Source organism: Ovis canadensis, chromosome 24, assembly GCF_042477335.2.
Source record: "Ovis canadensis isolate MfBH-ARS-UI-01 breed Bighorn chromosome 24, ARS-UI_OviCan_v2, whole genome shotgun sequence".
Classification (NCBI taxonomy): domain Eukaryota; kingdom Metazoa; phylum Chordata; class Mammalia; order Artiodactyla; family Bovidae; genus Ovis; species Ovis canadensis.
Genome location: NC_091268.1, coordinates 17806352 through 17829391, shown reverse-complemented (window position 1 = coordinate 17829391; position 23040 = coordinate 17806352). Strand labels below are relative to the sequence as shown.

The 23040-nt window shown below is 53.4% G+C and overlaps 1 protein-coding gene, 1 long non-coding RNA gene and 7 other non-coding genes across 9 annotated transcripts; 3 read left to right on the top strand and 6 right to left on the bottom strand.

Annotated features, from left to right (window-relative positions):
• Positions 1 to 419: 419 nt before the first annotated feature.
• TRNAP-AGG (transfer RNA proline (anticodon AGG)) lies at positions 420 to 491 on the top strand. Its single transcript has one exon. It is a non-coding gene; the product is annotated as a tRNA-Pro (tRNA).
• Positions 492 to 3728: 3237 nt separating this feature from the next.
• Positions 3729 to 3801, top strand: TRNAK-CUU (transfer RNA lysine (anticodon CUU)). Its single transcript has one exon. It is a non-coding gene; the product is annotated as a tRNA-Lys (tRNA).
• Positions 3802 to 4322: 521 nt separating this feature from the next.
• TRNAP-AGG (transfer RNA proline (anticodon AGG)) lies at positions 4323 to 4394 on the bottom strand. The gene has a single exon. It is a non-coding gene; the product is annotated as a tRNA-Pro (tRNA).
• Positions 4395 to 7071: 2677 nt separating this feature from the next.
• On the bottom strand, positions 7072 to 8290 carry LOC138429292 (uncharacterized). The gene is made up of 2 exons (XR_011252756.1): positions 8005 to 8290; positions 7072 to 7401 (listed from the first exon to the last, which is right to left on the bottom strand). It is a non-coding gene; the product is annotated as an uncharacterized lncRNA (long non-coding RNA).
• TRNAP-UGG (transfer RNA proline (anticodon UGG)) lies at positions 7429 to 7500 on the bottom strand. The gene has a single exon. It is a non-coding gene; the product is annotated as a tRNA-Pro (tRNA).
• A 154-nt stretch (positions 8291 to 8444) lies between the features above and the next one.
• On the top strand, positions 8445 to 8517 carry TRNAK-CUU (transfer RNA lysine (anticodon CUU)). The gene has a single exon. It is a non-coding gene; the product is annotated as a tRNA-Lys (tRNA).
• A 5806-nt stretch (positions 8518 to 14323) lies between these two features.
• TRNAR-CCU (transfer RNA arginine (anticodon CCU)) lies at positions 14324 to 14396 on the bottom strand. Its single transcript has one exon. It is a non-coding gene; the product is annotated as a tRNA-Arg (tRNA).
• A 2243-nt stretch (positions 14397 to 16639) lies between these two features.
• TRNAR-CCG (transfer RNA arginine (anticodon CCG)) lies at positions 16640 to 16712 on the bottom strand. The gene has a single exon. It is a non-coding gene; the product is annotated as a tRNA-Arg (tRNA).
• A 564-nt stretch (positions 16713 to 17276) lies between these two features.
• LOC138429277 (caspase-14-like) lies at positions 17277 to 22711 on the bottom strand. The gene is made up of 11 exons (XM_069570598.1): positions 22444 to 22711; positions 22224 to 22364; positions 21937 to 22132; positions 21740 to 21828; positions 20742 to 20852; positions 20441 to 20608; positions 19652 to 19874; positions 19218 to 19334; positions 18750 to 18824; positions 18150 to 18253; positions 17277 to 17550 (listed from the first exon to the last, which is right to left on the bottom strand). Exons 1-11 carry the CDS (start codon positions 22516 to 22518, stop codon positions 17428 to 17430), a joined length of 1422 nt encoding a protein of 473 aa, XP_069426699.1. The 5' UTR covers positions 22519 to 22711; the 3' UTR covers positions 17277 to 17427.
• Positions 22712 to 23040: the final 329 nt, after the last annotated feature.

The following is a 23040-nucleotide window of genomic DNA, read 5'->3' as shown; positions in this document are numbered from 1 at the left end:
TGAATATAATTCTCTTCCATGCAGAAGACTGACAGCTGTGTAGCTCGTGGTCTTGTCAGGACCAGAGGAATCCAGGCACCGCGGCTCCAGCTCTGTCCCCAGTCCCCAGGCTTTAGTTGCAAAGAGAGGAAAGGACTCTCAAGTTCCTCTGCGGTGGAGGCCTCAGTGATGGCCTGGCGATGCCGGTCCAGCCAGAACTAGGGGAGGCAGAACGGAGTCCCAGATGCACAGAGTGATCAGGCTCCGGGACCTGGTGCGCACGCGGGCGGCGACACTGCACTCTCCTCTTCTAGACGCCAGAGAACTGAACTTACCGGAGCCCTTTGTGAAGCGGCTCGGAAGCGGGTAGCCGTGGCCCTGAGGCTGGACAGGGAAGTGATGTGACGATTATATGGAATGGGCAAAGTAACGGTTACTGTGGCTCGTTGGTCTAGGGGTATGATTCTCGCTTAGGGTGCGAGAGGTCCCGGGTTCAAATCCCGGACGAGCCCAGCTTTTTATCCCCAGAATTCCCAGTGTACCTATTCCAGGGCCTCCTGTGGACACCAAGTGTGGTCTGATGTACCATCACCCGCCCGCCCCATCCACTCAGCCCGCTAGCCCGAGCGGAAGAGCTAGAGGTCCAGAATCTGAGTCCTTAATTTGGGCTCCACATTAAATAGCTTAGCGGGTGGGAATTATGGAGAGAGAGCCCCAGGCACAGCCGGCGGCCACAGCTCCCGCCTGCGACGCCGAACCCTGAGCGCGTCCCTGTGCGGCGCGGCACTGGCAGGTGTTTTTCCCCAGCTGGCCGCCAGGGGGCGCGCCGCGCCAACGCTGCCGCGCGGTGAAGAGCGGCGCTTCCTCCCGGCCCTGGTCTGGGAAGGCTCCCGGGTGCGTTCCGGCCAGGGGAGCCTCTGGCAGCCCGGCTGTGCTGCTGCTGTTGTTAATGACCGGTGCGGGGTCGGGCGGAGATGGCAATGGCACCCCACTCCAGTCCCCTTGCCTGGAAAATCCCACGGACGGAGGAGCCTGGTGGGCTGCGGTCCATGGGGTCGCTAAGAGTCGGACAAGACTGAGCGAGCGACTTCGCTTTCCCTTTTCACTTTCATGCATTGAAGAGGGAAATGGCAACCCACTCCTCTTGCCTGGAGAATCCCAGGGACGGGGGAGCCTCGTGGGCTGCCTTCTCTGGGGTCGCACAGAGTCGGACACCACTGAAGCGACTTAGCAGCTCCAGCAGCGGGGTTGGGGAGCCCCCCTGGACTACCACCCCCCTTCCCAAGGGTGAAAGGAGATAATAGGGAGGCTGGGCAGGACTGCCCCGGGCATCCACCTGAGGAAATGGACCCCTTAACTTCGGCCGAAGTGTCTCCTCACCTCCCCTTTCCCCTCCTGGGACCTGAAACGTCAGGGCCGTTGGCCCAGCACCTAGTAGCAGCGTCCCCCCTTCCCCCGCCCTGCTTTAATCCAGCTTCTAATGATGGACATTAACGTTCCCCCCAACCTTCTCTTTGTCCACGAGGGGAGCAGTAGGAGGCGCCCCTCCTGCCTCCTACAAGGGCTCATCGGCGGAAGCCTAGTGGACAGTATGAACTCTCACTCCAGCCCAGCAGTGTGGGACCCAGCAGATCCCATCCTGTGGGAATTGCCCTCACCAGACAGCAACAGGGTGACTCCCTCTTTCCCTACCGGAGGGCGCCTTGTCAGAGAAGGCTGCTAATCCAGAAGATTTAAATGAGATCTAGAGTCTCATAACATAATGCTGAAACTCCAAGATGCAATTGAAAATCACTGATCAAACTGAGAACCAGAAAAATGTCAACTTGAAGGAGAAATGGCAATCAAGAGAAGCTGACTCAGATGTTGGAACCATCAGCCAAGGAAGGTAAGAGTGGTTAAGTAGCCATGTACAAATGCTTCAAGAGCAATTACAAGCCACTTAAAACAAATTTAAAAAGTGAAAGTCTCAAATAAATAGATAAAAAATAACCAACTGAGAAGCTTAGAACTGAAACATACAATAATCAAAATAAAAAACTTAATTGACAGGCAATGGCAGGATCAACAGAAGAATTAGTTGAAGATAGAACAATAGATGTTACCCAATCTGAAGAAAAGAGAAAATAAACTTAAAAAGTAAACCAAGTAACAGAGCCTCAAGGCTTGGTGGGGCTTTAACGAAATATATAATATTGGAGTCTTGAAGACCTAAGAAGAGAAAGATGGGGCTAAACAGTGTTAGAAGAAATAGTAACTAAAAAAAGAAAAAAAGAAATGAAATCACTGAAAGTTTCCGATGGATTAAAAAAATAAATAAAATTTAGAGAGAATGTACTTGCACCTCTCCATTCTTTGATCAAAGAATAAAGTTTTCAAAATAAACCTTACTTTTAAAGTTTTGAAAAAAAAAGAAGCAGAATCACATAACCCCTCACCCCCACACACACCGGAGCGTCCCCTATCTCTGTGCATATTTGAAACCTGTGTATGACATTGTTTCACCCATAAAAGTTTTTTTCCTTAACTCTACAAATTAAGTCCTCCATTTTAAAATAATTTAATGCCATGTGCACATCCAAAAGCATTAAGGATGGCCCCACAGTATTCTATGGTGCTCGGTGCCTGCAGGCTCCTGCTGCCTCCTAACTTCCCTTTGCATTTGGCCGGCTGGTTTCAGGATGCAGGCCAGCTCTGCACATGGGGACTGGTGGAGTCTGAAATCTCAGGGAATCCTCAGAAAATTCTCAGAGGCACCCTGTCTCCAGAATTTGGGGTAGCGGGAGGGGGGGGAGCAGATAACCTCTGCCATCACTCCCAGTCCACTGTATATCTGAAGTAGCTTTCTGCTCTAGAGAGGCAAGCTGGGAGGGGGATGTGGCAGGGTAGCCTCATCCTCAACCTACACAGGTCTCACGAGTGCGGGACAAGCATCTGCTTTCTTCCTCCAGGGCCACCTCACTTCTGATTCTGAATCCCGGGAGACTGGCCAAAACAGGAGTGAGCAGGGTAGGTGTCCTGGTGGGTGCCCCGGGGTCTCCAACCCCTTCCAGCAATCCACCACCAGGTCCTTGGTTCCAACAATTCAAGATCACCCAAAGGACAGACCGAGAAGGGTTGGGACAAAATAAAACTTTAAATAAAAAAAAGTTTATTTTAGATAATGTGCAGGCAGCATGGATGGTGTTATGTGAACATAGAACCCAGTAGAATCCAGCATGTCTAACAGTTCTTTTCAGTTCATGGGTTTGTTTGTGCAAATGCAGTGGTGGGTCCCTTGCTGTTGCCCGATTTCAGTTGGTCCCCTCGTCCAGGGGTGTCGGGATTGCCTTGGGCAGGTCCACGCTCAGTTCTGTACCAGTTGCAGGGCTCCTGGCGGCTGCTGAACAGCTGTCTGTCTGTCCCTCTGTCCCTCTGTCCCTCTCTCCCTCTGAGTGTGGCATCTCACCCCACATGTCCCCCACTCTATCCCAGCCCCCCTACTCCGGTCAACTCCCCCACTTTCCCTGACTCCCCCATTCCCCCCTCCCCCCTCCCACTTCCCCCCACTCCCCCCTACCCCCACCCCACCCCCCACAAGGCTGCCTTCCTGCTGGGGATTCGGAGAATTCTGGGCAGTCTAAACACACAGAAAGCCCTGAGAGGACTCCACATCCCTGCTGACCCAGGGACGTACCCCACCCAGTCATTTGGGATGATCCACAGCCAGTCAAGTTCCGAAGCTTGGCTGGAGTCTTCCCCTCACATGTGCCCGGCTAGCTCAGTCGGTAGAGCATGAGACTCTTAATCTCAGGGTCGTGGGTTCGAGCCCCACGTTGGGCGTCTTTTTGACAGGATCTCTAGGTGTGTAGGAACAAAATGCACCAAAGGTGAAGTCACACAGCCTGTGCCTTTGCACCATGCCACCCTGCCCAAGCTCTCATACGCCCGAAGTGTCCACTCCTTACAGTGGATCCGCTAACTCACCAGGTTCCTCAACTTCTTTAACCAAAGGAACCCTAGAAATAGATCCATTAAAGATTTGAACCTGGCTTCTAGACCAAACCCACCCACCAGTTTTTCCTTTGGTTTATTTAGGGGAGCGAGCGAGCCAGCTTCTATTATCTCTGCATCTGCCGGACAACATGTCCACGGTCATAAAAAGCTCAGCTTACACCAGGATGCTCTTTTGGGAGTCAGGGGAGAACCGAGTTCCATGTTCTTCCTACCAGGAGTGGCCCCATAGATCTGAGCAACCCAGACCACTGCTCGGAAGGATGAGGATGACAGCTGAGGTGGGAATAGCCATATCCGGTGAATGTGACAACAGTGAGTCCCCGGGACACAGCCGGTTATTAAAAGCAGGGCTCGTCCGGGATTTGAACCCGGGACCTCTCGCACCCTAAGCGAGAATCATACCCCTAGACCAACGAGCCGCATGATGGGAGCCTCCTCCCCTCCTGCTGAACTCAACCTGGCTCTGTCCTCCCTGGTCCGGGACTGTCCCTGTTTCCTCAGTCCATGGATGGTTCCCTTTTCTCCGTGAGTGTCGTGAGTGGAAGGATTTGGTTCCGTGGACTGGGGTGGGAGTAGGGGGTGGGGGGACATGGGCCTTTCCGCATTGCCCCAAACTGAGGCTGCAAGTTGGTGAGTTCCAATGCAGGTTTTGGAGGGTTCGGCTCCTCCCCTATCCTTCTCTGTACAAGGAAAACTGAGGCAATCAGCTCAGCAGAGTGCCCCCAGATCGCCTCTGTCACCAGGCTGAGGCCTGGGCTGCAGAATGAAGCTGGGAGTAGAGTTCGGATCCCGTCCTTGACGTCGCGGGCTCCTAGACACCTCCGGGACTGCCTGGCTCCCCCAGCACCCACTGGAAACACCTGTCGAGGGGTTGCCGGTCCCACAGCTGGTCCAGCCCGGAGAACCGCCTCCAGAGTTCCAGACTCGAATCCCAGTGCAGACCGCAGCCAGGAAGGGGCCCCACCGATGAGTGGGGGTTTAAGTAGGGAGTAAAGGAATAAGGGAGGAAGTTGCTCAGAAAAGATGCCCCAAGATGCTGTTTCCACTGGTGTGACCTGGGTCATGGTGCCTCCCTGTCCAATGAACACACACGGACACTTGACCTCAGTGCCCAGGCCTGTTCTGGCCACTCGCATCCAGCGGGTCTGGGTCCACCACCCACTGCGCCTGCCCCATGATCCATTCTCACAGGCCCAGGACCCACACCTGCTCTGCCAGGCATTCTGTTTCAGCCCTAAAGTGACCAGAAAAAGCAACGGGGCTCCTTGGGGATTTGATGCCAAAAAGCTCCACAGGGAGCTTCTTCTGCAGTGCTCGCTTCCTGTTCCTTGGACAGATGACAGTCTGACCCCAGCTGCAGGCAGGACCGAGACTCAGGGCTCGCTGTAGAGGACAGCAGACCTTGGGTGCCCAAGTTGGGAGGGGGTTGAGGCAGGTCGGAGGGAGGGGCACCCCAACACAGAGAGGAGTGGACCTGCTGCTGGAGGCAGTGGTGGTTTCCCTTCAAGGAATGGGAGTCGTGAAAGGTTCTGTCTGTGGGGGAACAAAGTGCTGGCCAAGGAGCCTGGTTACCCTGGTTGACGCCCACTAGGCCTCAAAGGCCAGAGAGGCCTCCCTGGACACCCAGATGGGACCCAAGGTTCTGTTCAGGAAATGCACTCACTAGGAAACTTGAGAGTCTGCTGCTGCTGCTGCTGCTGCTAAGTCGTTTCCGTCGTGTCCAACTCTGTGCCACCCCATAGATGGCAGCCCACCAGGCTCCTCCGTCTATGGGATTCTCCAGGCAAGAGTACTGGAGTGGGTTGCCATTTCCTTCTCCAACGTGAGAGTCAGGAGGCATGAAACGGGCACCGAACATGCAAGACTCCAGGCTTAACCAGAGAAACTGGGGCGATTAGATCAGAGAAGAGGGTCACCAGCCCCCTGCCCCCTCTGCACGTGCTGGGCAGCTCCGGCCCTGTGGCAGCTCGCCTGGCAGGGGCTCTGTGCCTTAATACCCTGGGGAGGCCCGACTCGGCCTGCAATCAGAAAGCCGCCTAGACTGGGAGCCCTCAGATTCCAACCAAAATCTCAGTCCCTTCCTGTATCAGCCATGTCTTTTCTGTATTTTGTTGTTTAGATGTCTGGAGCCTTGCTCTCTGAAGCAAAGGCCTCTCCCAAGGTTGGTCAATTCTTTTTTTTTTTTTTTTTACATTTTAAAATTTTATTCTTGAATTTTTAATTGGAAGATAATAGCTTTACAGTGTTGTGTTGGTTTCTGCCATTCATCAACATGAATCATCCATGAGTGTATATGTCCCCTCCCTCTTGAACCTTCCTCCCTGGTCAATTGTGCCCAGTTTTTCAGTCGTGTTGGACTCTTTGCGACCCCATGGACTGTAGCCCGCCAGGCTCCTCCATCCGTGGAAATTTTCCAGGCCAGAATATCGGAGTGGGTTCCCATTCCCTACTCCAGGGGATCTTCCAGACCCACCGATCTGGTCAGTTCTTCGAGACAGCAAACAATTCCTCTGTCAGCAGGCATTTTTCAAAAGTAAACCAACCAATCCAGGGTCCACAGCCCACGACCACCTGTTTTTATCAAACTCTCACCCTCTGGGCCACAATCCACCTGCAGAATCACCTCAAGGCCAGGAAACAGGCAACCAGGGACAGCACCTGTGCCCGCGAGCCCACTGAACTTATTTCAGCCAGCCATTTAAACCTGTCTTCCCTGCCTGACCTGTTTCACCTTCCCTGAAACCACAAGAAAGTGTCCTGCCCACATTTCTTCTCCTTCCTGTCGACACTGGCGCGTCCCCGTCCCCCCTCCCCCCACGGGGACGTGCCGCCTCCTCTTGGAAACTGTGATAAGCCAACTTCTCAGTGGCTTGGTCTGTTGGCCTCAGAAAATAATAATAAAACCTATGAAAACACCGCGGTTCTTCTAGGAGGAGAGGAGACCCGGTGTCTGGAGCACCGCCCCCCGGACCCGGGTGGAGGCTGGTGGTCTTTTGCGGCCCAATGCTTAGTCTCCTCCGCGGTTTCCTTCCTTGCCTGGGTCATGGAAGCCCCTTTGGGCAGCCCCTCAAACAGGAAAGACATTGAAACGTGGGCTTGTCCTTTACTTGGGTCATAAAATTTGAGTTTATTACCCAAAGTATAAACACACGCCCCAAGTCACACCATCACCCAGTCCAGTGACCGTCTGGCACACGGAGCTGGTCTCCCGAGAGCCGAGGCTGACCCATCTCGGTCTCCTCCCCCAGCGCCAGACCCAGAGCTCGAGGAGGCCGCCGCCCCTGCGTGCGACCCCAGCGCAGTGACGGCCACTTGGCAGAACAGAACCGAGTGCGGACGATCGGATCGCGGCAGGCGGGAACCACGATTCAGTCGCTCGGGATTCCGCAGAGTTCCGGAGTCTTCAAACCGAAAACTAGCTGGTGTCTGGGAAAAGGGGGGGGAAAAACATCTGGGCTCGTCCGGGATTTGAACCCGGGACCTCTCGCACCCAAAGCGAGAATCATACCCCTAGACCAACGAGCCGGTGCCACAGTGACTCCTGGTGCCTGTCCTTGGAGGCCTGAGATCGCGGCTCCGCCCTCGGATCCCGGGCTGAAAATCCGCAGCCAGATCCTGGGGATGGTTTTGGTTTCGATTCGAGAAGGAGAGGAGGAGCAGCGCGGCCGGAATCTCGGGGTGAGGGGCTCCCGCGCGCTCGGGCCCCAGGGCCGCGGAGCCAGACCCCCGCCCCCACTCCCCGGCCACGAGGGCCACCCAGTCCGCAGCAGCTAGAGGAGGGGGCAGGCGACAAGGAGGAGCGGGGAGGGACCGTGCGGCCGGGCGAATGCGGTCTCCCATGGTGGACCCCAGGACAGAAATTTCCCCCAACATGCGACACAAGGAGAATGAGACTCGGCCACCTCCCAACCGGCCGGTCCGGGGTGACCCTCAAGCTTCTCCGGGTCCCTCCTGGTCTGGGCTCGGCCGCAGGAAACCCTCACGGATCTGGAACCTGATGTAGGGGTCAGAACTGGGGGTGGTGCTCACTTCTCCCCGAAGCGCAGCTGCTCCAAATTTTTGCACGAGCAAGGGGTCCACATCCCCCCACCCCACCTCCACTCCGCCTTGTCCCGGAGGCGAGGCCATCAAGCCTTCCCAATCGGCTTAATGCTGCTGCTGCTGCTGTTGCTGCTGCTGCTGCTGCTAAGTCGCTTCAGTCGTGTCCAACTCTGTGCGACCCCATAGACAGCAGCCCACCAGGCTCACCGACCCTGGGATCCTCCAGGCAAGAATCCTGGAGTGGATTGCCATGCTCCCTCTCCTGGAAGGGAGTGAGAGTTTGAAAATGAGAAATCGCCGGTGGTTGAAACCCGGCGCCTCCCACACCCTAACAGAGGGAGGCGGTGTGTGCGGGATTCAGAGCGCGTCCCTACCAGTTTTAGGTTCAGCGAAGTTCAGGAGAACTGTTAGCTCGCCGTTCTACAAGAGCCCGGCTAGCTCAGTCGGTAGAGCATGAGACTCTTAATCTCAGGGTCGTGGGTTCGAGCCCCACGTTGGGCGGAGCTTTTGCCCCTAGGGCTTTACAGCTAAACAAAAGTGATTCTAGAGAGGGACACAAAAGTGATTTTAGAGAGTGACAAGGTCCATATAAACTAATTCTCTTCCCACGGGGCTTCCTTCAGAGTTCGAAGTTGCTAGACCAGGGAGACTGGCACACTGAGTCTCAGCAGAGCATCTCGTTTCATTTTCATTTCAGTATATGTGTTTTGGAATTTAAAAGCTGAAACTTAGTGATCCTTTTCTAGGAGCTTAAATTTTTTTTATTTGGCTGCAGTAGGTCTTAGTTACGGCACACGGGGTCTTCCTCTAGGAATTTTCTTGCAATTCCTGAGATCCCGGCAAGGCCAAGAATTGCCCCCAAAGCTAGGACTCGAACCCACTTTCTTATGAGATCAGTCTCAGTTCTACAAACTGAACGACAGCAACAAGCAGAGACTTGGAGATGGATTTTCAGCTAACTCTGGCCCTGCGCGGGGACCTATACGGTGCTCCGTCTGTATCCAGGGGTGATCCCCAGCCAGGAGCCTCGCCTCCTCCCACCCTGTGTGTCCCCACCTGCATCCGCTGCGGCTTTCCTCCCTCCTGGGGGAGATGAGCAGGGAAGGGAGCCCCTCATCTCCTTTATGAAGTAGAAAGAAAGCAGGAAGTCATGGGATACCTCAGTTAGAGGTGAGGTCCCCCGCTCCCCAAGAAGCAGCAGTGAGGATGTGACTTCTTTCTGAGAGTGAGACAGGGGAGCTGGAAAGTTTAGTGATGCCACTCCTGAGGCTCTCAGGATGTTGAGTCATCTGGGATCTAGGTTCCAAGGTGGGGGTAAGAGGGAAGCAGAAGAGGGCTTGGGGAGGTGCCTGCCAGGTCGTGTCTCTCTTGGTGGGTGGATTGGGGCACCCTACTCATCCAAAAGAGGCGGACCCCACTGTACTCATCAGAGTTCTGTTATAGTCTGTCTTTCTGGGGGAAGTTAGGGAGAGATTATGACTGATTGTAAAGAACTGGCTCCCACAATGAAGCCGGAAAGATAAATTTAAAAACTAGCCCATTTGTCTATCCTGCGTCTTCCTCTCCCTTACAGATGCCTCCTCAGAGTGTTCCCTTCATGAACCGATTACACAAAAATCCCTGTCTCAGCTTTTCTAGGAAATATGTCCTAAAATAGTTGGAAACACTCTAAGAATGAGATTGTTACGGAACCAAACTTGAGTCGGCTCAGCCTCGTGCAGCAAAGCCCATCTACTGATGCTGAGTCGTGGTGAAGGAGTTTATTACAGACTCCAAGCAAGAAGTCCAGGCAGCTAGTGCTCAGAAGGCTCAGACTCCAGAGATGGCTTTCAGGGAAAGGTTTTAAAGACAGCATGAGGGATGGGAGTCGTGGGGTGGGTGTTCAGCTCATGAACATTGTGGGGAACTAAGATCCCACATGCCGAGCCGCACACCCATCACTTCACAAAATTACCTTTTGTGTGTGTGTGTTGAGAACACTTAAGGTCTACATTTAACAATTTCAGGTATACAATAAGGTATTATTAACTATAGTTGCCATGCTGTACATCAGATCGCCACAACTTATTCATCTTATAATTAAAACTTTGTATCCTTATAACAACCTCTTCCCATTACTCCCACCCTCCCACTGGAGGGTTTATTGACTGCTGCCTGGACCCTGGTTTGGTAATGAATTTGGACTTGAGCTCCTTGCCAGTGGAAAATGGGAAACTGGTAACTCCTGACATGCAGCAGCACTGTGATCAAGCCGCCTATCACGTGGTTGATTATGATGAAGTGCCGACAGAAGCAGGTGCCCTGGGGGACCACACACTTGACTGTTGCAGCAGGTGACCACAAGGACTGTGATGTGGGAAGGACTCCCCTGGGTGCGCCTGTTTGTTTGAAGAAAGAAAATGACAAGATCAGGCCTTTAAACTTTCAGCCTAAGTCATGCCCAGAGATCCAGGGATATTTTCTGTCAGCCATAAAATAATCGTATAGCTGCAGGGCTGACATTGCTGAAAATGAAACACATAACTGAATAACGTATATGGCAGGATGACACTGTCAGTTGAGCTCACAGCCTCGAGAGATCTTTTCGGTGAAAGGAAGGGCATTGACTACGAAGGAGCCAATGCCTGGGGAAGTTTAGGTGGTCTTGGAGTAAGCTAAAATCTTGAACCCCTGAGTCACCTGGAGTCTCCCTTGCCAGTGAAAGCAGACTGTTCTCTGATATGTGGGGAAAGTAGCTTTCCTCTGTTTGAATATACCATAAAAATCTCACCTGGAGTGGTTGTCTTGCAAGGGGAGGAGAGTTCTCCTCAAAGCCCACACCAGCCAGCCTTGTTACCCTCTAACGCTGGTTGTCCCATAACTACAGTTAGATCAGCACGCTGCAGGAACAAGTACAAAAGGCTGGCCTGGGAGGAACTCATTCATATGCCAAAAGAATGATGCTGGCAGAAAACTAGGGAATGTGTGTGGGAATGGATCTGAGGATGTTAGGATAAAGACAATGGGATGTGATTTTTGAATCTAGTGAAGTTATTGCTCTGGGCGTATGTCCCAGCAAGCCTGTGTTTATTTCTTAATTTTTTTTTTAGCAGAAAGATCTTTTATTAAATGACAGAGGATAATACACTCCTGAAACATGAGAGCAGGCTGACTGCAAAGGAGTGGCTAAAGCCCGTGTTTAAATGTTATTCATGCAGCTGAGTGTCTCTTGGTTGGTTGGCTAAGCACTGAACTCAGTGGTGGCCTATGTTTAAGGGGATTAGGATTCAAGACTGTCCCTGGCATCATGTAAAGAAAGGAACTCAGACTCTGCAAGTTAGAAGTGCTTCAGCGAGTCCGCCATATTTATGAGCACACCCACCACCCCACCGAGAGGGCCCCGAGGACACTCCCTTCCATAAGGCAGGGAGAGACGTCAGAGAGGGAAACACTGGCAGCTTGGATCACTCTGCGGTCACTGTTCTCGGCAGGCCACATATGATGGTGGGAGATGCTGCATTGAGATGAAGTTCCTGATTTGAGAAGGGATGACAGGACCCCAGGTGCCTGGGAAAGTAGGAGAAGGCAGCCCAGAGCTGGAGGATCAGAAGACTCTCGTTCATGGTCTTTAAAAGGAAAAAGGGAACTATGTGCATTTATACTATATATATATAGTCGCTTCAGCTATGTACGACTCCTCGTGACCCTATGGACTTTGCTTTTACTTTATTTTTTAAATTTGTATCAGATATATTATCATACAATTTCTTTTTTTTTTCATTTCATATATGATATTATACATGTTTCAATGCCATTCTCCCAAATCCTCCCACCCTCTCCCTCTCCCACAGAGTCCAAAAGACTGTTCTATACATCTGTGTCTCTTTTGCTGTCTTGCATACAGGGTTATCGTTACCATCTTTCTAAATTCCATATATATGTGTTAGTATACTGTATTGGTGTTTTTCTTTCTGGCTTACTTCGCTCTGTATAATCAGCTCCAGTTTCATCCACCTCATTAGAACTGATTCAAATGTATTCTTTTTAATGGCTGAGTAATACTCCATTGTGTATATGTACCACAGCTTTTTTATCCATTCGTCTGCTGATGGACATCTAGGTTGCTTCCGTGTCCTGGCTATTATAAACAGTGCTGCGATGAACATTGGGGTACACGTGTCTCTTTCAATTCTGGTTTCCTCGGTGTGTATGCCCAGCAGTGGGATTGCTGGGTCATAAGGCAGTTCTATTTCCAGTTTTTAAAGGAATCTCCACACTGTTCTCCATAGTGGCTGTACTTGTTTGCATTCCCACCAACAGTGTAAGAGGGTTCCCTTTTCTCCAAACCCTCTCCAGCATTTATTGCCTGTAGACTTTTGGGTCACAGACATTCTGACCGGCATGAGATGGTACCTCATTGTGGTTTTGATTTGCATTTCTCTGATAATGAGTGATGTTGAGCATCTTTTCATGTGTTTGTTAGCCATCTGTATGTCTTCTTTGGAGAAATGTCTGTTTAGTTCTTTGGCCCATTTTTTGATTGGGTCGTTTATTTTTCTGGAATTGAGCTGCAGGAGTTGCTTGTATATTTTTGAGATTAGTTCTTTGTCAGTTGCTTCATTTGCTATTATTTTTTTCATTCTGAAGGCTGTCTTTTCACCTTGCTTAGAGTTTCCTTTGTTGTGCAGAAGCCTTTAATTTTAATTAGGGCCCATTTGTTTATTTTTGCTTTTATTTCCAATATTCTGGGAGGTGGGTCTGACCTCCCTATGGACTTTGTGATGCTATGGATCACCATGGGATTCTCCAGGCAAGAATACTGGAGTGGGTTGCTATTCCCATCTCCAGGGGATCTTCCCAACCCAGGGATCGAACCCATATTTCCTGCAGCTTCTGCATTGCAGGCAGATTCTTTACCACTGAGTCACTGGGGAAGCCCATGAGATATAGCAATTCAGTTTAGCCGCTCAGTCATGTCCAACACTTTGCAAACCCATGGACTGCAGCACGCCAGGCTTCCCTATTCATCATCATCTCCCAGAGCTTGCTCAAACTCATGTCCATCAAGCTGGTGGTGTCGTCCAACCATCTCATTCTCTGTCGTCCCCTTCTCCTCCTGCCTTCACTCTTTCCCAGCATCAGGGTCTTTTCCAATGAGTTAGTTCTTTGTATCAGGTGGCCAAAGTATTGCAGCTTCAGCTTCAGCATCAGTCCTTCCAATGAATATTCAGGACTGATTTCCTTTCTGATGGACTGGTTTGATCTCCTTGCAGTCCAAGGGACTCTCAAGAGTCTTCTCCAACACCACAGTTCAAAAGCATCAATTCTTCAGTGCTCAGCTTTCTTTATGGTCCAACTCTCACATCCATAAATGACTACTGGAAAAACCACAGCTTTGATTATAAGGACCTTTGACGGCAAAGTAATATCTTTGCATCTATATATATGACAAAGCCTCAGCGATCATCTCCTCTGTGGGTATGCAATAGAGGAGGTTTCTAATTTTACTCTCCACTATGCCCTGAAATTTGGGAGATTTTTACCTTGAGGATGAAGGCATATATTGCATGGATTAAAAAAAGAGAAAACTTCATTATGGACTATTTCAAGCAAGAACTAAAGAGAAACTAGAGCAGAGAAAACTAGTATAATGTGTTCAGTTAAGACAACACCTCATAGAAAAACTTGTTTTGTGTATACCTTGATCCAGTCCATTATCTTTTTTTTTCAGCTTTACTGAGATATAACTGACAAATAAAAATGGTGTATATTGAAGGTATACAATGACAGTTTGATATATACATTTACATCGTAAAATATTTACCACAGTGAAGTTAATTAACACATCCATCACCTCACATGTTACCTGATGTGTGTGATAAAAACGCTTAAGATCTCTCTTTGCAAATTTCCTGTATACAGTACAATACTATTAACTGTAGTCACTACCCAGCCCACTATTTTAAAGCACATTGGCTGTCATATAATTTAATCTCTAAATAACTGGCTGTGTTTATAAAAAATAAAGACTTTTTAAAAATATAAGTAACCACAACACAATTAATACATCTAGAAAAATGAATAATTATTTCTATATCAAGTAGAATGGACGGTTGTTAAAATCACGTAGAGAATGGAAGCACTCCTCTGACATCTGAAAACGTGCATGTGTTTATGGGAAAATTAAAACTCGCTGGACTCGTTCAGGGTGACGGCAGGCTGAGTAACCCCTTGGGGGCCTTAATTTCCCACTCGGGTAAGTAGACAGCCGGCTTCATTTAACTTTCCTCACCCACCTCCTCTAGAAGGTTTAAAATACAACTTCTCCTACCCCGGGTGGGACTCGAACCCACAATCCTTGGCTTAGGAGGCCAATGCCTTATCCATTAGGCCACCGGGGCTGACGAAGGACCGTCTTCGACAGTCTTAGACCAGTCTCTCTCTCACCTTCCCGAGGTTCCCTACAGCGTCCTGGCTCCAGCTTGGCCTGATTTTGGTCCTCCTGACAACCATATGCGACCGGTGCATCCGCTCAGATCCCGCCCGCCCCCGAGCATCCCAGGACCCCCAGGGAGACTGCGCAAGCGCGAAGGCAACTGCTCAAAGACCTAAGGCAGCAGTTAGCTCCGCGGTCATGACTGGGATCCTATCCTCGCTTAGGGTGCAGAAGGTCTGGGCATCAAATTCCGGACGAGCTCTTTCCCCCTTTTAGGAGAATCTACGTCCTCTAGGAGAACTACGTCTTTTAGGAGAACTAGCATCAAGAAGGAGTTCGCTAGGCAAAATGTGGGCGCGAAGGGGAGAGAGGGCACAGCCGGGAGCTTGGGAAAAGCGTCGGTCACGACCTTCATTCTCCTCCCCACGTTGCTTCTTAGACCAAGAGTGTTTTCAAATCTAGTCCCAAATCTAGGCGGTTTTTAGCAGAGCCCAGTGGTCTTAGGTCTTTGTCCTAAGGACCCTCCGTGATGGCTCTGTATATGCCCACCTAGCTCAGTGTGTAGAGTGTGGAACTGTAATATCAGAGAGCCCGGCTTTTACTCTCCTATCGGAAGATGGGTATTCTTTCCCCTCTCAAAGATATTTGTCATTGTGGTTACCAGAAGTGGGGTCGGGGGGAGGCGCGAGCAGAATTAGATGAAGGTAGTCAAAAGGTACAAACTTCCAGGTATAAGGAAGTACTAGAGATGCAGTGTAGAACATAATAAAGATAATTAACACTGCTGTGTCAGAAGAGCTCATCTTTAGAGTTAAGAGTAAATCCCGAGTTCTCATCACAAGGATGATGGATGGTCACTAAACCATGATTGTGATAATGATTGTGATGTATGTAAATTGAATCATTATGTTGTACACCTTAAACTCATGCAGTGCTGTATGTCAATTACGTCTCAGTAAAAGTGGGGGAAATAATTACAATGTTTATCTTAGTGAAACTTCTCTTCTTTTTATTTATGAGTCCTTAGCAAACCACTGAAACATCACGGAACTGATAAAGGAGACAATGACACTCCCCATGGCCTCAAGATTAATTGCGCCCTCCATTGGGGTACACGTTCAGCTGCCATTCCCCCAGCATCTTCCTGGGGAGAGAAGGTCCCATCGCCTTGGTCATTCCACTTAGCCAGAAATTCCTTGGTGAGAACTTGGTTCCACAGGCACAGTCATTTTTTTGGGTAAAATGATGTCTCAATCCTGGGCATATTCTTTACATTAAAATTTTAAATATACATTCACACTAATCGACTCTTAAGAGTCCCTTGGACTGCAAGGAGATCCAACCAGTCCATTCTAAAGGAGATCAGTCCTGGGTGTTCTTCGTAAGGAATGATGCTGAAGCTGAAACTCCAGTACTTTGGCCACCTCATTCGAAGAGTTGACTCATTGGAAAAAGACTCTGATGCTGGGAGGGATTGGGGGCAGGAGGAGAAGGGGACGACAGAGGATGAGATGGCTGGATGGCATCACCCGTTCGATGGACATGAGTTTGGGTGAACTCCCGGAGTTGGTGATGGACAGGGAGGCCTGGCGTGCTGCGATTCATGGGGTCGAAAAGAGCCAGACACGACTGAGCCACTGAACTGAACTGAACTGAATCATTTAAGGGTATACTCACTGCAAGAAATCGAAATAATCTATTATAATTTTTAAAAAATTTTAGTGTTTAAATATATGCATAACATTAAATTTGCCATTTTGACCATTTTTAGTGTACATTTTAGTGGCATCAGTTACATTTACCGTATTGCGCAACCATCATCATTACTATCTATTTCCAAAACTTTTTTATCACAATAATCTTATATTTTTAAATGCCCCTGACCCCTTGAGGGTGGGCCACCCCGCAAAAGTCCAACCCCTCATCTGTCGCAGTCTAGTCATCTGAACTATATTAATGCAGCCAGTCGCCCCTAGGCTCCTGGGACTTATGTCCGGGGTTCTAGGGTCAGCAGTCCGCCCGGGCTTGATCAGCGTAGGTCTCCCCACAGTGCCCAAGGGTTCACCCTGGGGTCCCGAGCCCCTTAGCAGCAGGGATGCATCTGAAGGGAAGGAGGGAGTGTGGCTGACAGCCCGAGGGTCCTAGGCTTCCGTAAGGTTGGGAGACACGGAAAATTTTAAATTTAAGGAGGAAAACTGAACACTGCAACGACCACGAAGGGACTCGAACCCTCAATCTTCTGATCCGGAATCAGACGCCTTATCCATTAGGCCACGCGGCCTTGCGAAGGATGGTCTCTCAGCTTTTCTCATAAACCTTTTGCAAGCGCCTGCGCAGTGCCACCGCAAAGTGCGCATGCGCACACTGGCCCGGCGCCCCACCCCCGGGGTTCCTGGTGAGCCGGGCCTGCAGCTGGGCAGCGCGACTGAGCACCGCTGAGGTGGCCGTGCAACTCAGAGTTCGAGCCCGCGTGACGCTGCCCAAGCCCCTCCTGTCCCGAGGGCTCCTGATCTCTTCCACGAACCCCAGGCCCACGCTAGGGCGGGGCTGCCCGCCGCTCCCGCAGCCCCTTTGCTTCCTCTATCGCAGCATCACCAAACCTGCCATCCAACCCCGTCCTCGGCCCCAGCGTGCGGTGCAGGTGGGGTGGGGGTGCTGGGAGGGTGCTGTGGACCCTGGGCTGCCCCTTCCCAGGACATCCAGCGCCGCCTAGCCCATGTGGGGCTTTCTTAGTCCCGGAGGCGCCCCTTCTTCCCCCAATGGGCCCAGCCTCCGAAGTGCCCGGCGCTCCATACATCATCTCGCTTATTGTCCTAGTTCCCTGCGTGCGGGCGCTATTCACGTGTCCAGCGATCACCACGTTTATTCCATGCCAGCCGAGCCTCCTGTGTTATATCGCTGTTTTTAGGAGAGGAAACCGAGGGGGTGGACGGGGTCACTGTTGGTGCTGGCGTGCGGCTCCCCGCTGTCAGCACTCCTGGGTGGCCGCGGCGCGGTCAGACCTGCAGGCAAAGCCGGCGCCTCAAGGAGCTGCGGATCTCCAGACAGGCCTTGCGGCGCTCATCACAGTCGGGACCCAGCACGTCCAGCTCACACACCTGCCGATTGACCTGTGTGGACTACATTCAGCCTGTGTCCAGGACGGCCAGGTTCCCCATGCCCGCGCCTAGCCTGGCACCCAGTGTCTTGTGAGGCCAGAAGTTTCAAGTGCTGCCTTGACATCTTTGGGGCTCACAGGCCCTCTCAGTTTCCCCTGCTCTTGTTAGATGTGCCCCCTACCCAGCAGGGAAGGCCCCTCTCGCGGCTAGTTCTCGCACCAACCAGACCAGATGCCCTCCACCCCCTCTCTCATCCTGAAGGGCTTCAGTTCCCTGCCAACCTGTGAAATTATTCCAACAAGTACCCCCACATCCTGCATCTACTGGGCCTGTGTCTGCAGCCCCTGCTGGTTCTCTCTGCTCCCCAGGGCAACCCCAAGTGGCCTGCATGGCCCAAGGTGGCCTTGTCCCCCAGCTGTGAGCATACGTGGCTAATAACTGCTGGCCGTGTCTCTGTCTAGTGTCAGGGGTTGTGTGTTCAACCATCTCATGTTTCTGAGGGCAAAGGAATTCCTCCTTCAGCAAACGGATGACTAGGAGGTGAGCAGAACATGGGAGCTGAGAAGAAGGCTGAATCCAGCCCCTCTCCCCAGGCCACCCTCCCTACCCCCCCAACTCACCTCAGTCATCTGCTCCAGGAGGTCTGCCTTGGGGTCAGCTCTGAGGACCTCCACCAGCATCTGGATAAAGTCTGAGCCCTTCTCATCCCGATAGGCCACACAGCCTAGGCCAGGGGACCAGGGCCAGAAGGTCACAACTGGTCCCCTCCCAGTTGCCTTCCAGTCCCCAGGGGCCTTTTTTTTAGTGGAAGTGGCGGCAAGCACACAGGACCCCAGGGTTTGGGGTAGGGAGCAGCACCTTCTTGCTTCTGGATTAAGTTGTTGCTCAATGTTCGTGGCGTGAATATACCATGGATTCAATGTCTAAGAAACATTTACTGTGAACGCACTATTTGCTTGGCCCTGAGGCAGACAGAACTGTCCTGCCCTCATGGACCTTACAACCTAGAGGAGAGGAGTCAAGTCAAGTGCTTAGCAGAGCCAGCCCTCAGTTTGTTCTCTCCATGTTACTATTGTCACAAATAATAAATATGGAAGGAAGATGGCTTAATTGCAATGGGGCTGCACCCAAACAGCCAAGCCCCAGATGTCCCTAATGCCACTTTGGATCTCTGGCCAGGAGGTTGGGCTCTGTGTAACTGGGTTTCATGATGACCTTACCTTCAGCGGCTGCATAGACCATCAGCACATCTGCTTGGCTAGGGCTCCCTGGAGTGGGGCCCCTGGAGGAGCTGCCTACAAGAGGGACCAACACCTTTTACCCAGCATCCTTGGACTCCACCTTCCCCGAGGGCCCCCTCAAGTCTGGCTCAAGGGCACACTAGGCAGTAGAAAGAATGCCAGGCAGGAAACATAGATCCTGTTTCAAATCTCAGCCCTGCCACTTACCAGCTGTGTTACCTGAGAAGAGCTATTTTCCCTTCCTGTCTCCAGGGCTGTTTCGGGCTCAAGTAGGGGGAAAAACTCTCAATTTTCAAAGGTCCTTACCCTTTAGGAAGGTTTCCCTTCCTATCCTCTTGGCAAAGAGAGGAGGGAGGTGACAGCAGGATCCCAGCTCAAAGCCCCAGAAACGCCCTCTTGGCAGCTTCCCCACCAGCTCTACCCAAGCCCTCTGGTAGGCAGACCCACCTTGCACATCAGTACAGACGTGAAGGACATCGGCCTGGGAGGGGGTGGCTGGTGGTGCCCGCAGCCAGCGTCTGAACCAAGGGAAAGCTGCAGGTTCCACGCCCGCATCCCTGTGCCCTGGGGATGGAGGGGACAGTCAGGTCGTTTCACTCAGAAGACACCCCGGGGTGCTTCCAGGGTTCTAGCTCCCAACCCCCAGAGCTTCTGGGCCAGCCTGCCAGGCTGGAAACAGAGCACTGAATGACACATGCTGCGGGTGAAGGCTCAGGTTCATGGACATGACCTTTAGGAGAGGCTGGGAGGTGGGCAGGAGAAGGGGAGTGCTCAGGCTTTCTGGAGGAGGTGAACAGCAAGTCCTGGGAGGCTGAGCGCAGGATGAGGAGAGGAAGGGCAGCAGGAGGTAGGCCTCCAGGGCGGGCCCAGGGCCTGCTCACCCCCACGGCAAGCCTGAAGCAGGAAGATCTTGGGGCAGCCTCGCAGTGCCCTGCAGTGGCTCAGCTCCTGCACAAGCATCTCCAGGTGCCCCTCTTGCCCGTCAGCCCCCAGGAGCTGCCCCTGAGGCCCCCCGTGGGCCATGAGGGCCACAAGGGCACAGCTCACGGGGCCCCTGTGGGCGTCCAGCCGCTTCCGGAACTGGGCCATCTCCTCCTGGAAAGCCTGGGAGGGGGGATGAGATCGGGCCTGGGCCAGTGTCACAGCCTGCCTAGTACCTGGTATCCCCCTCCTGGGTGGTTTCTGTAGCCCTCAACCCACACTATCTCCCACCTCCTGCCAGACTCAGGCCCAGGGAGAGCAAGACCTTTTTCTAGCCAACCCCCCTGCTGCAAAACCCAGCACAGCCTCATTGGAGGTGATATGGATCCAGCTTCCTGCAGTTGGTTCTCCGATCGCCACAGAGAAGTTGCACCAATAAGTTAAGGGCCGTGAGGGGAGAGCAGTGAGCCGGCAGCTGCCTGGGAAGGAACCAGAGACCCTCCCAGGAAAAACCTGAGGGTCCAGCTAGAGCCTTGAGCAGGGGCCAGTGTGGGAGGTGGCAGGGGCCCGGGAGACTGGACTTCCAGGGGCAGGGAAGTGGGTTCGCATAGATGCGTGTGTGCAACAGGGAGGATGGGGGTGCATTTCCTGCCCACGATTGGTAAGAGGCCCAGGAGAGAGTCCCCAGGGTCCGGGTGCAGGGTGCCCTTCCTTTGGAGCACCTCCAGAGGTTCTGGGCTTCCCCTCACCTGGGCTGTAGGGTCTGTCCTCAGGGTGGTCTCGAAGCCCAGGGTCTGGCACAAGCCCCCCAGTGCCTCCACATCGTGCTGGGCCCCCGGCCGGTCCTGGGTCACAGCCAGGAGGAGGGCAGCCCTGGCCCCGGACAGGTCATACTGAGCGCTGGGGCCGGGCTCTGGCTACAGACAGGGCTAAGTGGGTTCACTGCAGTCGGAGGACCTCCCAGCTCCTCACCCCCACCCAGGTCTCACCGCACCTCCATCCCATTCAGAACTGCTGCCGTGTGGTTGGACCCCTGCCCTGCCCCCTCACCTTGGGCCCCCAGGGCTCCACTTTCCCTAGGCACAGTGCCCCCCGCAAGGAGCTCCGAAGCACTGGGCAGTAGGCAGCCCCTGCGGACTCTTCAGCTGTCCTGGAGAAGACCTAGGGGTGGAGGACTCTTCAGGCAGCCACTCTGTGAGGTGCAGTTATGGGGGGCCCCTGGCTCCAGGGCACAGCTTGGCCAGGCTCTTTGGGATCCCCTGCCAGAATGGAGGGAGGAGGAGACAGGAAAGAAAGGGAAGGCCCGAGGGAGGTCCTAGTCAAGCTCAGGGTCACAGAATTCCAGGATGTGGATGGCTGCAGGGAGACAGTGGCCCAGCCATTAGCCACGCTGCTCCCAGCCCAGCACAGAGGCACGGTGCTCTCAGAGTGGGTCAGGGCCCATCCAGGAAGGCCCGTGGGGTGGGTACCACCTAGGGAGAACTGTGGAGCAGAGCTGGGGCCCACCCTACCTCTGGGGTCAGCCAATGACCACCTGCTGCCCAGTGAGAACTTCGGACCTCAAGACCATGATCCCCAGGGCCCCACAGGTCTGATGGGACCGTCATGGCCAGGTGAGTGTGAACAGGAGTGGATGGGAATTCAAGCATCCACACTTGGGTGATGAGGGGCACAGTCAATGCCTGGAGGGTCTGTGCCAGGCTGGGATGACGGGGTGAGGGGGGTGGGACTCCAAGCAGAGGGAGCAGCCTGGGCAAAGGTACAGAGCTGAGCAGATGCTGGAAAACCTGGGGTCCCCTCAGTGGGTTGAGGACAGGCATGGGAGGGGATGGGAGGTGAGGCTTAGAGGCTGACGCCCATGTGTAGGCAACAAGCCTTACTGTGACATGAGAGGGGTAATGGATTCAGGTGGGGATGAGATCAGGCCTTGGCCAGGGTCACAGCCTCCCCAGTACCTGGCAGCCCTCCCTCTGGGTGGTTTCCTGGCCCCCTAGAGAACACATTGGCGCCGTCGTCCCCCTCCCGGGACGCCCCTCCTGGGCCTTCACCTCTGTTAGCAGCTGCAGCAGTGACCAGTGAGGACGGTGGCCGCAGAGCTCGCCCAGGCTGGCAAGGAAGGCCCCAGGCTCGGGGACAGCTGGGTGGAGAAGCAGCAGCACATGGGCCTGGACGGAAGGTCTCGGCCCTCCTGCCCACCCCCACTCTATCTGGCCCCCGACCTGGGGGCCCCGGCCGGCCCACTCACCCCCGGGAGCACTGGAGAGCAGCAGGAAGACCTTGGGGCGGCCCCACAGGGCCTTGCAGCGGCTCAGCTCCAGGAGCAGCTGCTGCGACTGCCTCAGCTGCCGGGGGGCGGCCACCAAGGCCATGAAAGCACAGCCCACTGGACCCCCATGGGCATCCAGCCGCTCCCGGAACCTCGTCAGCTCCCCACAGAAGCCCTGGGGCAGGAGTGAGTGCCAGCCTGAGTGCAGGGAGGCCCCAGGCGGGGCTGAGGGCAGAGGTGGGGGTGGGGAGCAGGTGAGGGCTCACCTGGACGGAGGCCTTCTGCCTCTGGCAGCTCTCAAAGCCCAGGGTCTGGAACACACCCTCCAGGAGAGCGACCGTAGAGGCTGACACCTCAGGGCTGCAGAGGGCCAGGGCCACCCTTGGACCCTTCACACTGTACTTACCCTGGGGAGGCAAGGCCAGAGTTGGGCCAGGGTGGGGCTCAACTGGGAGCCAGCAATGGGCTAGGCCAGACAGCGCCTACCTTTCTTCCCAGGCTCTCCCGAGCATCGGCCACCTGTGAGGCCACCTGCAGGGTCCCAGCCACCAGGAAAGCCATGGGGGCAGCGTGGGGGCTTCCTTCGAACAGCTTCAGTGCCAATGCTCTGGGTCCCAGGGCCTGGCCTTTCTCTGAGTCTTATCCCATCAGCTCTGTTTATGGGCAGAGCTGGACTCTGCCCCCTGCCCTGGAACCCTGGGTCCTGCACACCGCCAGGGCCTGCTCTGTTCCCTGGCTCCAATGGGCTACTTCCTGCCTGGCACTAACACACCCCAACCTGCCCCAGGAGCCTGTGCCGTCTATTCTTAGCTTCTGGCCCACCTGCTATCTGATCTTGTTACACTCCAGTATCTCCCTTCTGAGTTGCCACCAGCACCAAAAAAATCCATGCCCTGCCGCCACCACCCACCACCCCTACTCACTCATTCAGGGCACATATAGGAGCCTGCCCACACAGCAACTGCCAGCCTGTGGGCATGGGGAACAGCGAAGGGCACCGCCCCAGAGGCAGGAACCCCTGGCTGGACGCTGCTCTCCAGGGAGAGCCCCACAGCTTCATTGGGGAAATGGAGTCTATCCAGC

Bases quoted from the DNA above. Each gene is read 5' to 3' on its own strand.
- LOC138429277 (XM_069570598.1), bottom strand. From the start codon at position 22,518: ATGGCTTTCCTGGTGGCTGGGACCCTGCAGGTGGCCTCACAGGTGGCC. The intron at 20,609-20,741 runs GTGAGGGGGCAG...CCCTGTCTGTAG, and splicing joins TGGAGCCCTGGGGGCCCAAG to CCAGAGCCCGGCCCCAGCGC. The intron at 18,254-18,749 runs GTAAGGTCATCA...CCCCTGGCCTAG, and splicing joins GGTCTATGCAGCCGCTGAAG to GCTGTGTGGCCTATCGGGAT.